We start from the raw sequence: 14,052 nt of genomic DNA on the forward strand, positions 1-14,052 counted from the left end.
GTAAACACTATGATGTTTTTTTTGGTGGGCAGGGCTTAGCTTGAGGCAAAACAATTCTCTACAGACGTTAGCAAGCTAGCAAGCAAGTTCTGTTGGCTTGTTTTCAGCAATGGAGTAAGATGATGCAAGTGGTGCGTTCAGAAATACTCATTCTGACTTATTTACTGCGTTGAAAGACATTTCACAGCGATAAATGTTTCCATGGAGAATTCCATGGATGTTTGTTTGGACTCAAGCTTGTGATCGATGATAGTGATTGGTGTATTCTCTCTGGTCTTGCACTAATTATGTCATGAAGTGTGTTTTTAAAAACAAGATGAGTCCACATTTTGAGATAAAAGCAACAGTCGCACCTCTCCTTCCCCATCGATGTTGTAAAATGAAAAAAACTCACTCAGCGCAGATAGAAATGCCAGGAGAGAGGCAAACAGGAGAGAGGCAAACAGGAAGAGGCAAAGATAAGGGGCAGCAAAACATCTGTGAGCTTCAGTAATTTAAGGTAGAAAATAATAAAAACATGAGGAAATGGATATTAAAGTTGATAAATCAAGCCAGAGAGATGTGACGCAGGTGTATCTCACCCAGCAGAGGAGCAGCGTGATGAACAACCAGCAGTACTTCAGCACAGGAAATGGTTTGTACCCGATCATGTCCTCAATGTTGTCATAGAAACGGTCCGCACCTGCAAAGTCAAGGATGGGAGGAGTCATTAGTCTTGCATAACCATACCTATCTTCACACTTTGTTTTAGCACTGTGCCAGCTCTGGAGATAAGTCTGGCTGAACCTGCGACGAGTGTATTTAGGACCTAAATGTAGCACTGTGGAAGTCAGCGACAGTTGGTAAGGACCTTTATTTAAATACAGGCAAAACTGGAACTTGAGCAGATGAAGAGACACAGGTAACAGTTTGTTCTTTAGGCCAATGAAAGATGAGCAAGGGGGAGACCAGTGCCAGGCAGAGGATACAGAACTAGGCACACAAGCAGACAGGGCAGAGGTGCTGACAGGGAATGAGCAGGAGGTACAGTAAGTAAGTAGAGTAAGTAGAGACCAGGCGAGGGACTGAGGAGCCAAAAGGTAAGTGAACAGAGAATGGACACATGCAGCCTCTGAGTCTCTGAGCAGTAGCTGACAAGAGGTAAGCAGATGGGAACACTCACACTGGCTACGATTACATGATGGCTTCTCATTCGGAATGGAATAAATCTGAATGAAATCATTCGGAAGTCTTTCCAGGTAGTTTACATGGGAAATATTCATTCCGAATGAGGGTTTACACGGGAGATCAGTTTAATCACCTTTATTCAGGTCTGCGCCAGGTTTGGGGCAGGGAAGGTTTCTGATTGGATAGGGTGCGGGGCGGATGTTACGTGTTTACGTTTACCTGAAGAAAACACTGTAGTCCTCGCTCTGGATAACAAGATGCTTGACGACGCCGTTCTTAGTGCCTTTTTCGGGCGTGTTTTGCTTATATTCTTGAAGCAGCAGTACGACAACAACCTTGTTCTGCTAATGCTTCATCTGTTGAGGAGGAGAAGGGAGGTAGAAGACCATGCTGTGGCTAATGGAAACCGGTGAGTGCAACGAGTCCGACTGCTCTATCTCAGCCCGTTGCTATGCAGCCCGTTGCTATGCGCGCTATATACGTCATCGCGCCAGAAGGGCAAGGAAACGAGCATGCGCAGAAAGACTGGAATGAACTTAAAGAGTAATGAGTGTATACATGCACACAAAATTCTTTCATTCGGAATGACAAACGGAATAAACCACCCCCTTTAATCGGATTTAATTTTCAATCGGAATGACCGTTTACATGACCACTTTTAATCGGAATGGCCTTTCATTCCGATTAAAGTGAAATTAAACTGTGCATGTAAATGTACTGACTGTGGCGTTGACATTAGCGTCATTTTCAGCCCCCGAAGTCACCGCTTGGATGCACGTTAATTGTTCCACAGTGCCAGCAAACTTGCGTTACCTTTAACCCCAGCTATCAACCACTCTCAGGCTCACTCATATGAACAACAGAAGGAAAGCAACTCTGAATTTGGCTATGAATGAGGTTTTTTTTAACTTTTAAACGAATGCTCAAAATAAGGGCTATTCAAGTATTCAGACTGGGAAATTGAAGTACTGGTTCAAATGAGGAGGACAGGAAAAGTGGAGAGACACCAGTCTGAGGTGAGGAGGAGTACATGAGGAGGAGGGGTGAGACGAGAAAGCTACTCACCTTTAGCTGCCAAAGAGAGAACAGAAGAGAAGATCTATGGAAGACGAGAGACATTAAAAAACAGGAGGCAGCTGATGTGAGATTGGTGACCCGGCTGATGGAACAACATCCACAGACTACAGGATAAGTAGTCAAACCTATTTTGGAAAGCAGAGACGGCTCCGAAAATGATACAGCAATCAACCTCGAGAGCTAACTGCGTCTTTATGGAGGAGGAAAGCGAGTGGCCTCATTGAAATCCAGGTGAAGAAGTTTCTCCGCACGTAGCAGTCTGAAAACGCAGAGGATGAACGATTGGATAAACAACTCAAAGCAGGGACAGGAAGCAGCTGCAGAATCAGATCGATATCTCACTGTATATCAGTCCAAGATGTGCAGCTGGACCTTCATTCCAGAGAGCAAGCAGTCGTTTTAGGAAAGGAAATTTTCAGAGTCACAGAAATTATATATATATATATATATAAACAGCACACTGTGTATAACGGAGGAACTCTCCACCCACATGTGGAAATTCAGCCAGTAATGCTGCCGATAATGAAGGTGTGGGAAGAGCTGAGAGCTCAGAAGATTTATCCAAAATGATGGCAGAAGAGAGCTGGGATATGGAAATGAAAGATTCACATTTGTGGTACAGGCAGTTGACACATTAGAAGAGAGGAAACAATGAATGGAAAGTGCATTAAATACGATGACAATGTAGACTATAGGGAGAGACAGCAAGACAAGGGATGGTAGGAATTAAAATATCCAGAACTACGAAGGTCGGTTGCAGTTTTCTGACTGTGGAGCAGAGGGTGTTGCTTTTGTTTTTCAGTCCAGTAGATGGAGCACTCATCCTCCTGGTCAAAGATAAACTCTATCAATGATGTCAGTCCTCTCAGGTGAGGACAAACTGTTCAGCCGACAGCAGCCAACCCCCAACGACCTCCCCCATTCTTCCCCCCAAATAAGTGTGTGTGTTGCAAGAATCTACCCACCTCTGTCTGCATGAGACCAGAGGAAAGTCCTCTTAAAAGTCTCTGTGTGTTCAGCTCTCAGTACTTTTGTAGTTTCTAACAGAATCGCTGTGGTTTGGAGTTTAGTTTCTCTCCTGCTTCCTGTTTGTACATCAGATATCTGCTTTATTTTACTGTTTCATGTTCGCTATCAGCTGTATTAATGTCCTCAAACAAGACAACAATAAAGGCCCAATGTCCTCAAACAAGACAACAATAAAGGCCCTATGTCCTCAAATGAGACGATGATAAAGGCCCAATGTCTTCAAACGTGATGATAATAAAGTCCCAATGTCCTCAAATGAGACGATAATAAAGGCCCAATGTCTTCAAGCGTGATGATAATAAAGGCCCAATGTCCTCAAACAAGACAACAATAAAGGCCCTATGTCCTCAAATAAGACGATGATAAAGGCCCAATGTCTTCAAACGTGATGATAATAAAGTCCCAATGTCCTCAAATGAGACGATAATAAAGTCCCAATGTCTTCAAACGAGACGATAATAAAGTCCCAATGTCTTCAAACGTGATGATAATAAAGGCCCAATGTCCTCAAACGAGACGATAATAAAGTCCCAATGTCTTCAAATGAGACGATAATAAAGGCCCTTGGATAGGCGTGAAAGAGTGAATCTGTGTAAAGCACATAATGCATCTAGGCTGTAGTCTTCAAGACCAGCAACTTAAAGTCCTTTGACACAGCAGTTTCTAACCTGTCTGGCTTGTGACCCCTCAAGATGACCTCTGAACCTCTTATCAAAGGTGGATGTAAGTTTTGTTTTGTTTTTTTATCTAAAGTGTATGGAATTTTATTAGACATATCTTCAGCAGGTTTTTACCTAACCACAATCTCCGAGGATGAAAAATGAAGCCAATACGAAAGTGCCAAAAGTTCTTTGAATGACCGCTTGAGGCTGGTTCCAGAATCAAGTCAATTCTCATAGACCCCCATGTTAAAATGCCCAACTTTACAGAAGAAATAAACATGTTTACAGCCTGGTACAAGAAACAGTTTTCCCTGTTCATGACAACTGTAAGGGGGTGAATTTTTATGTAACTGACCCATTTACATTTCATTAAGGCTTAAAGTTACACATAATTAAGGGTGGACTGGTTAACAGGGTAAAGGTAGGATTAGTTTTAATATACTTCCTCAAACTATACTGGGACTGTGAGAAAAAAAGGAGTACCAAATCTATGGTTGTGTAATAGTTTTTGGTATTCATTACAAAATGTGTTATTTGCAAATTTAATCATAAAAACTCTTTATCTTTTAAAAATGTTACATACAAAAAATAATTGTCTGACTGTAAGTAATCAACTGGGGAAGTTTAATGGTGATATCTATTAGTTAAAAGTTTCAAAGTGCTCTCCAAAACAGGATAAAACTTTTTTTTTTTAATCAAGCAGGGAACTAGAGGAAAAGATGCAACAAATATAACAAAAAAAATGTAGGAAAAGGACTTGGTGAAGGTGGACGTGTGTACTTTCTAAATGCCACTGGCCACAAAAAATCTTTTAACTGTGTGTGAACATAAGACGCCATCTTGTGGACATTGCTGGTTATTGCGCTATTGCCAGAATCTAAAGCCACAATGTATTAGAGCTGCAACCAATTGTTCAATCATCAAAACAGTTCCAGGCAGAAATGTCCAGTCAATCTCACTCATAAATGGGCCCAACCTCGGAGACATTGCAGTTTTCATAGTTTGTATTGGTCCTAATACCCTCCTGTGTCAGTACAGTGACATGGTTTGGGTGAAATGATGTTAATATTGGAGGGTCTACGTAAACTGATCCAGCATAAATGGTGTTTTTTGGTTAGTTTTTGGGGGGTCAATCATTTCAATAAAACACCTTTAAAGAGGATATTCTGATGTATCATACCTGTATTTGAGGTACAACTACCAAACAACCAATTTTTTGCCAAATTCTCCACTTACAGTTTGTGCCACACTGCTTCTATGAGTGTATCCGCATCTAAACTGGGTGTAAATTATCCTGCATATATTTAGTTTCTATAACGTCTTCATTTGTTGTAAGTTTGACAGTTATGTAGGGGATTGTAGTGCAGGGGAGGTGAAGGGTTGGGGTTGACGTGGAGAGCTGTGTGTGAGCTGGTTCCATTAGCAACTATTCTACTCTATTCACCTGTTCTTTTGGCATCTTTACTCTTAATGTCATCATGTTAGTTTGTTCATTCACTTAAAACAATTCATTTAAATTTAAATGAGCTGCAACAGCAATATGAAACACTGTGCCTTATGATGGTGTACCAGAAAAAAGACATCTTGTACAGCTTAAGCCCTTTTTAAACAGGAATTGTGTAAATTTGCAGGAAAGCCCAATCAGTCTTCTTTCAGCATTGGCAGTATAAAAACAAAATCGGGGAGTGTGGCAAAATGGCGCCTACCTACTTTTGTTTATACAGAATGTGCCTTTTTCGGGGCAATGGTGGCGTGAGCAAGTAACAAAACGTGTAGCTCAGCATGTGGCCTAAACAGTGACGTGGGAGGGAAGCCGCAGCTGGTCAATCCTTCGGCGATTCTCTCGTAAGTCGGCCTGTTCTTCACCGTTCCCGTCATCTGACGGTTAATAGCCTCTTTGTTTGTGAGGACAAGGAGGGCGCGCAATGCCTTGTCTCCCAGTTGCTCATCTTTACAGTGTCTGTCAGGTTTGCGTTTCCCTCTTGCTACTAGCTGCTCGCTAATTCCTGCTATCAGCTGTGTTCTGTTTATCCACCGCCAGTGGCTCGCACGTGCGGCGTCATCAACAGCTCCTCCCACAAGTCTTCAACAGCCCCTCACATTGCAGAAGGCCGCCTCGGTCTGTTTAAACTAAAAAGGTTCCGCCAATATGACTACCCTACGAGGCGGAAAATTGGGCAACTCGGATCAACTCGCCAATCCGGCTCTGTGTGTCTAAACGATCGCAGCTTGCCGGCAAAACGGCCCAACATTCGCAGAAAATCTGGCAGTGTAAAAGGGGCTTTAGATTGGATGGGATAGGAAGCACATACGGTACAGTGGTGGAAACTTCTATTGATTACTGTTGAAAACATTATGGGAAACCAGTGGTGATCGTGTTTTATGGGCCCAGGTCAGAATTCTCACTGATTAGTACCACCCAACTTCTTAATTCTAGTCTGGTATTATGAAATGACACCAGATGATATTTCACCATAATAGCTCTTCCCAATCGGCAGCTTGGTCACAGGTATCAACCTTCAATGGCACCACAGTTAAACCAAAGAATGAAATACAAGACATGTTTCAAGTTTGTTCTCATTTAAGGTCTCAGTCTGGGTGCTGACGTGCATCGTGGTTGTTATGGTCAAACAAATTTGTCTGTGTAGAAAATTGAATGATAATATGCTGTATGACCAAATTTTACTGAGGTCATTTGGGGCACAGGTGCCCCCTATTGCATGTATACATTCAGACCAAGTCATATCTCATGGTTATATGTGAAAGAATGTCCTAAAAACTTATGTTTAGATATAAATGACAAGTAAATATCATGTTTAGAAGCAGAGATGTGTTATTTGGATGTCCCAAGAGATCACACAAAACCTTGATTGATTACTGCTGCAGTTTTCCCTGGGTCAAACCACACACTGACTGGACTATTACTATTATTACTGCTACTACTACTACTTCCAAAGTGACATTTAAAAGCAGATGCAGATGCTGAGAAGAGAGAAATGAACTCGATACCATACGCAACATCAAATAAGGACACGTTCATCGTATGAGCCATGAATCCCAGCACCGAGAACACAGCCAGACCAGCAAAGATACCGGTGCCAGTGGTCAGGCAACATAGTACCAAGCAATCCCTACAACACACCAAGAACAAAAGCCCCGTCAGAGAGCACATGGATGTGAAACTGTACATGTGACGATGTGTTGTGTGTGAGGACACTGACCTGTAGTAGTTGTTGTTGTATTTGTTGTAGTTTTTATTAATTCAGTATTCTTAAGTGCTATAACGTAGGCAACCGGACTTCAAAACTCCCTTTCATCTAAATATGGTCACTTCTGACTCTAAAACACTGAGATGGTGTAACGGCCAAAATGCTTAACTCGAGGCCTCAAAACGGGTGTCCACAAACCGATGGGTGAAATCACGGTGGTTACATCCATTATTTTACATGGCGTGTTCATGTACGAGGAATAACCTGTTAAAAAAAAGGTGATAGACACACTTCCCATTGCCAGTGGGTCAGAATTGTGTACACCTATCTGCAGCAGACAAGTACGTCCTTCTGTTTTGTCTAGCGCCCTCTATTGACCAGCCGCCACTGTTCATTATGATGAAAACCTCCATGATCTTTTTTGCCACTAGTACGTTGAAAAAACTTTTGCTGCAGATTTTGGACAGACCATGTGCGCTGTACCACAGGAAGTTAGCATGAAAACAAATTAGCTGAAGGTAATACAGCTCATTTATACATTTTTTGATACAAGTGAAACATTCGACAGCATGTTTAGCNTGCTATAACGTAGGCAACCGGACTTCAAAACTCCCTTTCATCTAAATATGGTCACTTCTGACTCTAAAACACTGAGATGGTGTAACGGCCAAAATGCTTAACTCGAGGCCTCAAAACGGGTGTCCACAAACCGATGGGTGAAATCACGGTGGTTACATCCATTATTTTATATGGCGTGTTCATGTACGAGGAATAACCTGTTAAAAAAAAGGTGATAGACACACTTCCCATTGCCAGTGTGTCAGAATTGTGTACACCTATCTGCAGCAGACAAGTACGTCCTTCTGTTTTGTCTAGCGCCCTCTACTGACCAGCCGCCACTGTTCATTATGATGAAAACCTCCATGATCTTTTTTGCCACTAGTACGTTGAAAAAACTTTTGCTGCAGATTTTGGACAGACCGTGTGCGCTGTACCACAGGAAGTTAGCATGAAAACAAATTAGCTGAAGGTAATACAGCTCTATTTATACATTTTTTGATACAAGTGAAACATTCGACAGCATGTTTAGCTAGCTAACATGGGTAGCATGTTAGCTTTGTATCATATTGTGGATCGTAGGTCTTTTAACAAAGCATTTCACAAATCTGTCTGCACACTTGACAGGCCAACCTCCTCACTTTTTGCCGCCATGCATTATTGGTCCTGTTTTTGTCTCTGTACTGCTCCATGTGCATATTCCACGAGACTGGATGCCGAAAAACACTCAAAATTTCTGCCATTTTTGCAGTGGCATTCTTATCGATCCACAGAGAAAGGCATTTCCTTGCAGTAAACTCTGGTAGGCATACTCTGTATACTATATACAAACTTGGTGCCAACCTCTTAAACGATGTTCAGGCGTTGCTTGGACGGAGACGGACAGTAATTTGTGGCGGCCTATCATTTCATTGCACCGGGAAAGGGGCTAAAATTAGTGCTTACTCCCAGGTGTTGTGTTTTTATCACTGCCAGGCCAATCAGAGCTGGAGCTGATCAATACCGGTGACTTCTGCAGAGTCATCTGTCCTGGGAATGAATGCTAATTGTAACCTTTCCCTTTTCCTGTAAACTTAAATACAAAAGCCAGATGTTAGTGTGGTTTTTTTTTTGTCAAGTGAGAAAGGGGCTCTGTATATTCTAATGGCTTATTGGCTGATAGGTGGGTATCCTGTTAGCAGCCACAAAAAGAGGTGGCTACCCCGATATCTGAGTATACTCTCCACTACACGACTGGTTGACGTGTTCATCATATACAGAATTTGTGTCACCCTCTTTTTGTTTCTGTGTCACTCTGAGTGAGTGTGTAGCACAAATGTTTGTGTCCATTCAGGCTGGTGTGTGTAGGCGGGCTTGTTGACATCTGGTTAGCATTAGAGGCACTAAAGCACTGTGAGTCTTGCCTTGTAAAAGACAGAGCTGGCAAGGCTCCAGAGCAACGCACAGGCCCCTACTCTGGCCCCATGGTGAGCATAGTGTTTCCTAACCTTGGGACAGAAATGTACGCCTCATTCAGTGGTAAAAATCTTTAAATCCCGCACCGGACGAAGAGGAAACGGTTGTGTCTTTAGAAACACGTTTTATTTAGAAGTCCTTTTAGCTGCTCTGGATACAGATTCACACACAGACTGACACACGAACAAAAGGAGACACATTCACAAGTTAAACAGACTCCAGATGCAGGTCAGAACTCGATTACGATTTCCTCTGTGGTTCAAGCAAAATATTTGCATTCCATAACAAGACTCATTAGAAACAGATCTGTTTTTAAGAGCATCTGGTATTGTGTAATTCTGACCCATAACTGCTGTCGATAGTACTCCACATAACATTCTCGCAGTTGTTTGCTTTGCTTCCTCTCCTAATTAACACGTTAAGATTCCCACCATGGTTCAGAGCTGTATGAGCAGACGCTATAATACCGACAGCCATATTTCTCCTCGAACTCAAAACAGGAAAAAGTGAGATGATCAGACACGTCAACTGAGTTGCACGATGCATCTGAATGAGCAACACAGGAGTCAAACAGACGAAGACCAGAAAAGGAAAGGTGCAAAAGCGGAAATCAATTCACCACTTGCAGCACACAGAGTTTGAAAGCTTGTGACTCCACACCAGTCATCTGAAATTGAAGAAGCTTCTTGGACGTCTTCAAGAAACACAAGCAAGTCCAACTGATTACCATGACCTGGATGACTGAGACTCTTGCAGGAATGTTCATGCAAACATCCACATGCCCACAGAAGAAGAGGAAGAGACATATTTGACCCCTACAGTCCTTGCTGTGAACTGTCAGAAGGAGGGCAAAGACAGAGGGAGAGACGCACGGGGAGGGGTGACAAATGAAGACAATACTTTCCATGCTCAGGCTGTAAGTTTCTTTCTCACCCTGCCATTTACTCCTTGCACATGCTCACTCACCATCTCTAGGTGTCATTGTCTGGGTAGGTAAATTGAGTCATCAGCTGATTCACAATCAACCAATAGCACAGCGACACACCTTCTCTGCCAGCCTATCATCTTACCGCTCCTCATTTTAAATATGGCTCCTTTTTCTGCTCACAGTTCTTTCTTGCTGCAGTCGTGCGCACCCTCCACCTCCCCATCACCACCTAGGCTTTACAGATTCATCAGCCACATCAGCCTCATCAGCCACCACCACCACCAGTGTCTGGACTCCATGGGGGGATTTATCCTGCTGCTGCTCAGATGTCCCTTGGTTACAAAATATCTCCCTCTGGTGTCCAAGTGCCAAAGACTTCTGTTAAAACTTAATCAGCACAAATCTTCTGTCTCTCCTGATTGAACTTACTCAGTGGGAGTCAGAGTCCTTTTCTACGGTCACTGTTGCTGGCAGAAACAGAGGCTGTCATTGTGTCAGAGCATCCAGAATTCCTCTGCTAAGAATTTAAATCATTATGAAAGAATGTGTCACTTCCATAATTCCATAAAAATCCATAATTTGCAAAGATGGTAAATTACTGACTTCAGTTTCAGCCTAAATAAAGTTACACTGACTTTTAGAGGGTAAATATACACTCAAAATGTGTTCAGAATTCCCCACGGACAGATCTCCGTTGTGATGATGTTACTGATTACTCAAGGGGGGAAGCTGCAAGAAAAAGGACCTTGGTTTGCTTTTCTTGTTAACACTGTCTTGGAACAGGAAACAGGATTCGAGCCAAAAAGTAAAAAAGAGTGTAGACAGAAACAGGCCACTGTTGTCATCCTGTTGGGACAGAGACGTATTGAGAAATAAAGAGACAGATGATGCTCTGACTGGATGTCAAGCCAGTGCTCTGATTGTTGTAATGACTCGTTCTGCAGGTTTACATTAGTAGACAGTACTGTACAGAACAGACTGTACTTTTGTAAAGACACTGTGGCAGCTGTGGCCAGAGAAGGGTGTAGAGCGGGTCATCCACCAATGGGATGATCACCAGTTCGATCCCCGGCTCCTCCAATCCACATGTCAAAGTATCCTTGGGCGAGATACTGAACCCCAAATTGCTCCCGATGGCTGTTCCATCGGTGTGTAAGAGCATGTGAATGCTTACTGAGTAGCAGGTGGCACCATGTATAGTAGCCTCAGCCACCAGTGTGCGGCTGTGTGTGTAAATGGGTGAATGTGATGTAGTGTAAAAGTGCTTTGGGTGGTTGGAAGACTAGAAAGGCGCTGTACAAGTGCAGTCCATTTACCATTAACACTACTGTACAGTGCTGACTGCAAACACTGGGCCTCACTCACCAATATCTTTCTAAAATGTTCTCAAATATGTTTTTAAGAAAGGCCCTAAGGAAAGACGATGTTAGATTCAAGGCACGTTCTTAAACCTAAGATTTGTTTGCATCTGTGGTCGTATAACGATGAATCCCATTGTCCTTGCTTGCTAGTTGATCCTAATTAGCACGGGTAAGCTCTGCACGAGGAAGTAGAAGGAAAGTTTAAAGAATTAAGTCAAGAATACCTAAACTTGTCGGTGAAGATTCTCAGTCATCCAGGTCATGGTAATCACAAGCACTATATTGTAGGCAGCTAGACTTGCTAAAGTCCCAAAACACCCAGGCATAAGCAGAGTAATGTAGTGTATGCAGTTCAGTGCAGCCAGGGATGCACAGATTTGTACATTGGTGAAACAAAACATTCACTTCACAAGTGCATGGCTCAGCACAGGAGAGCCTGCTCCGCAGGTCAAGACTCGGCTGTACATTTACATCTAAAGGAGGAGGGACATCCCTTCAAGGACAGCAACGTTCATATCTTGGCCAGAGAAGACAGATGGTTTGAAAGAGATTGGAAAGAAGCCACGTCAAACTGGAACAGCCATCATTTAACAGAGGAGGTGGCCTACGACACCACTTATCACCCAGTTTTGGGATCCCTCCCCAGACGACTCAACACCCACTCACACCTGGACCCAACTAATCCTAACAACACACAAGATGGCCAGGTAGGTCAACGCCTCACATGTGACCTCAATGCCTCTGTAAGTCATCTGTAAGCGAACGTCTTCAAGAAACTCAAGCAAGTCTGGTTGCCTACGATATAGCACTTATGAATGCCCAAACGAAAGTTTAAAGAGGGTGGAAAAAGAATTAAAGACTTCAGTAGTTTTGAAGTGGAGGTACTTCTGCAGGAAGTTAACGCCAAATGAGCCGTCGAATTTCGTGGGATGCATGTCAGGACTAAGGACAATGCCAAGCAGCGTGGTGCTCTCTAAGGTGTGCGTGTGTTTGTTTTAGAGAGAGATAAGCCCTGTTCAAGGCAGGAATGTTGTGCCGTTATTCCGCCTTGCTGTTAACGTACTATTGCGGAAGGGGGCACAGAGTTGTCTTGCCTTTAAGCCGACAACGGAAGTCAAAACACCACTGACTCAACAGCTGTGTAAAAGGAACAACCAGCAGGACGGGATAGGTGTGACGTTTTGACGACATGTGATATGAGTAGTCACCGCTAGGAGATTTAAAAAAGCTGCTAGCAGCAGTTAGCAGCTAACTCAAAGAGAAGAAGAGAAACCGAAAATGTGTGCAAATTGGGAGAGAGATCAAAGTTTGGTCCTGTATATGAAGCAAAGCCAGCGTAAGGAAGGGTCTTTGTGAGAGGGGGGAAGGTGGACTATTTTACGCATTGTTTCTGTTGAATACTCTACTGATCCTCGGAACACTGCTTTGTCCCTGCTTTGTCTTGCCTGCCCAAACCTGTGATGTTTTGTAGCATGATCAGTCACGAATTATTAGACAGTGTGGTTTCCACTGACATAACTGATGCGATAATGACTTTGAGTTCTTACATGTGGATATGCGAGAAGGTCAAAATCAGGATTGAGGAAATGTCTCAGTCCTTGTTCGGTTGCTGGGAGCGTCACTCCACGGATGAAGAGGATGAACAGCAAAAGGTAGGGGACTGTAGCAGTGACGTACACTACCTACAAACACAAAAATACATACAAAAGAGAAAGTTATGATTTTATATGTAGACATAAACACTCACTCCTTACAACTTTGTCAAATCACACAGGAGTGAAGGTTGACAGAAAGGTAGCAAGATGAGCTAAAGAAGCCATATGAAAGAAACCCAATATCATGGACAGTACTGTATGTGTATGCATAAGGAGTACTCGCCTTTCCTGCAGATTTGATTCCTCGAAAGATGCAGAGGTAACACACAATCCAGGCGAGGAGGAGACACGCAGCCAAATCCCAGTTCACCGGACCCAGGGTCATGTCATGTGAAACCCTTAACACTCAGAACCTGTCGGGGAGAGATCAGAAAAGTTTACACATGAATACAACTGGATCCTCTATTAATAACATGCAGAATGGATCAGAGATGTGCAATGCATAAAACATACACTCACCAGCCACTTTATTAGGTACACCTGTTCAACTGTTCATTAACATGAATCAGCCAATCATGTGGCAGTAACTCAGTGCATTCAGCCATGTAGACATGGTGAAGACGACCTGCTGAAGTTCAAACTGAGCATCAGAATTGGGAAGAAAGGTGATTTAAGTGACTCTGAACATGGCATGGTTGTTGGTGCCAGACAGGCTGGTCTGAGTATTTCAAAAACTGCTGATCTACTGGGATTTTCACACACAACCATCTCTAGGGTTTACAGAGGATGGTCTGAAAAAGAGGAAATATCCAGTGAGCAGCAGCTCTCTGGGTGAAAACGCCTTGTTGATGCCAGAGGTTAGAGGAGAATGGCCAGACTGGTTCAAGATGATAGAAAGGCAACAGTAACTCAAATAACCACTGGTTACAACCAAGGTATGCAGAAGACCCTCTCTGAACCAACAACACGTCCAACCTTGAAGCAGATGGGCTACAGCAGCAGAAGACCACA

General features: G+C 43.1%; 1 protein-coding gene and 1 long non-coding RNA gene across 3 annotated transcripts in view; both read right to left on the reverse strand.

Annotated features, from left to right (window-relative positions):
• The window catches only part of LOC126384645 (sodium- and chloride-dependent betaine transporter-like), a 65,155-nt gene that overhangs the window by 17,621 nt on the left and 33,482 nt on the right, over positions 1-14,052 (reverse strand). For both annotated transcript variants that reach the window (XM_050035784.1, XM_050035783.1), the window contains exon 14: positions 582-682. In XM_050035784.1, coding sequence (XP_049891741.1) covers positions 582-682 — 101 coding nt within the window. The remainder of the gene's footprint in view (positions 1-581; positions 683-14,052) is intronic.
• The window catches only part of LOC126384647 (uncharacterized), a 5,693-nt gene continuing 4,970 nt past the window's right edge, over positions 13,330-14,052 (reverse strand). The window contains exon 3 of the long non-coding RNA XR_007569329.1: positions 13,330-13,454. This is a non-coding gene — a long non-coding RNA (uncharacterized LOC126384647). The remainder of the gene's footprint in view (positions 13,455-14,052) is intronic.

Source organism: Epinephelus moara, chromosome 23 (genome assembly GCF_006386435.1).
Source record: "Epinephelus moara isolate mb chromosome 23, YSFRI_EMoa_1.0, whole genome shotgun sequence".
NCBI classification, from domain to species: Eukaryota; Metazoa; Chordata; class Actinopteri; order Perciformes; family Serranidae; genus Epinephelus; species Epinephelus moara.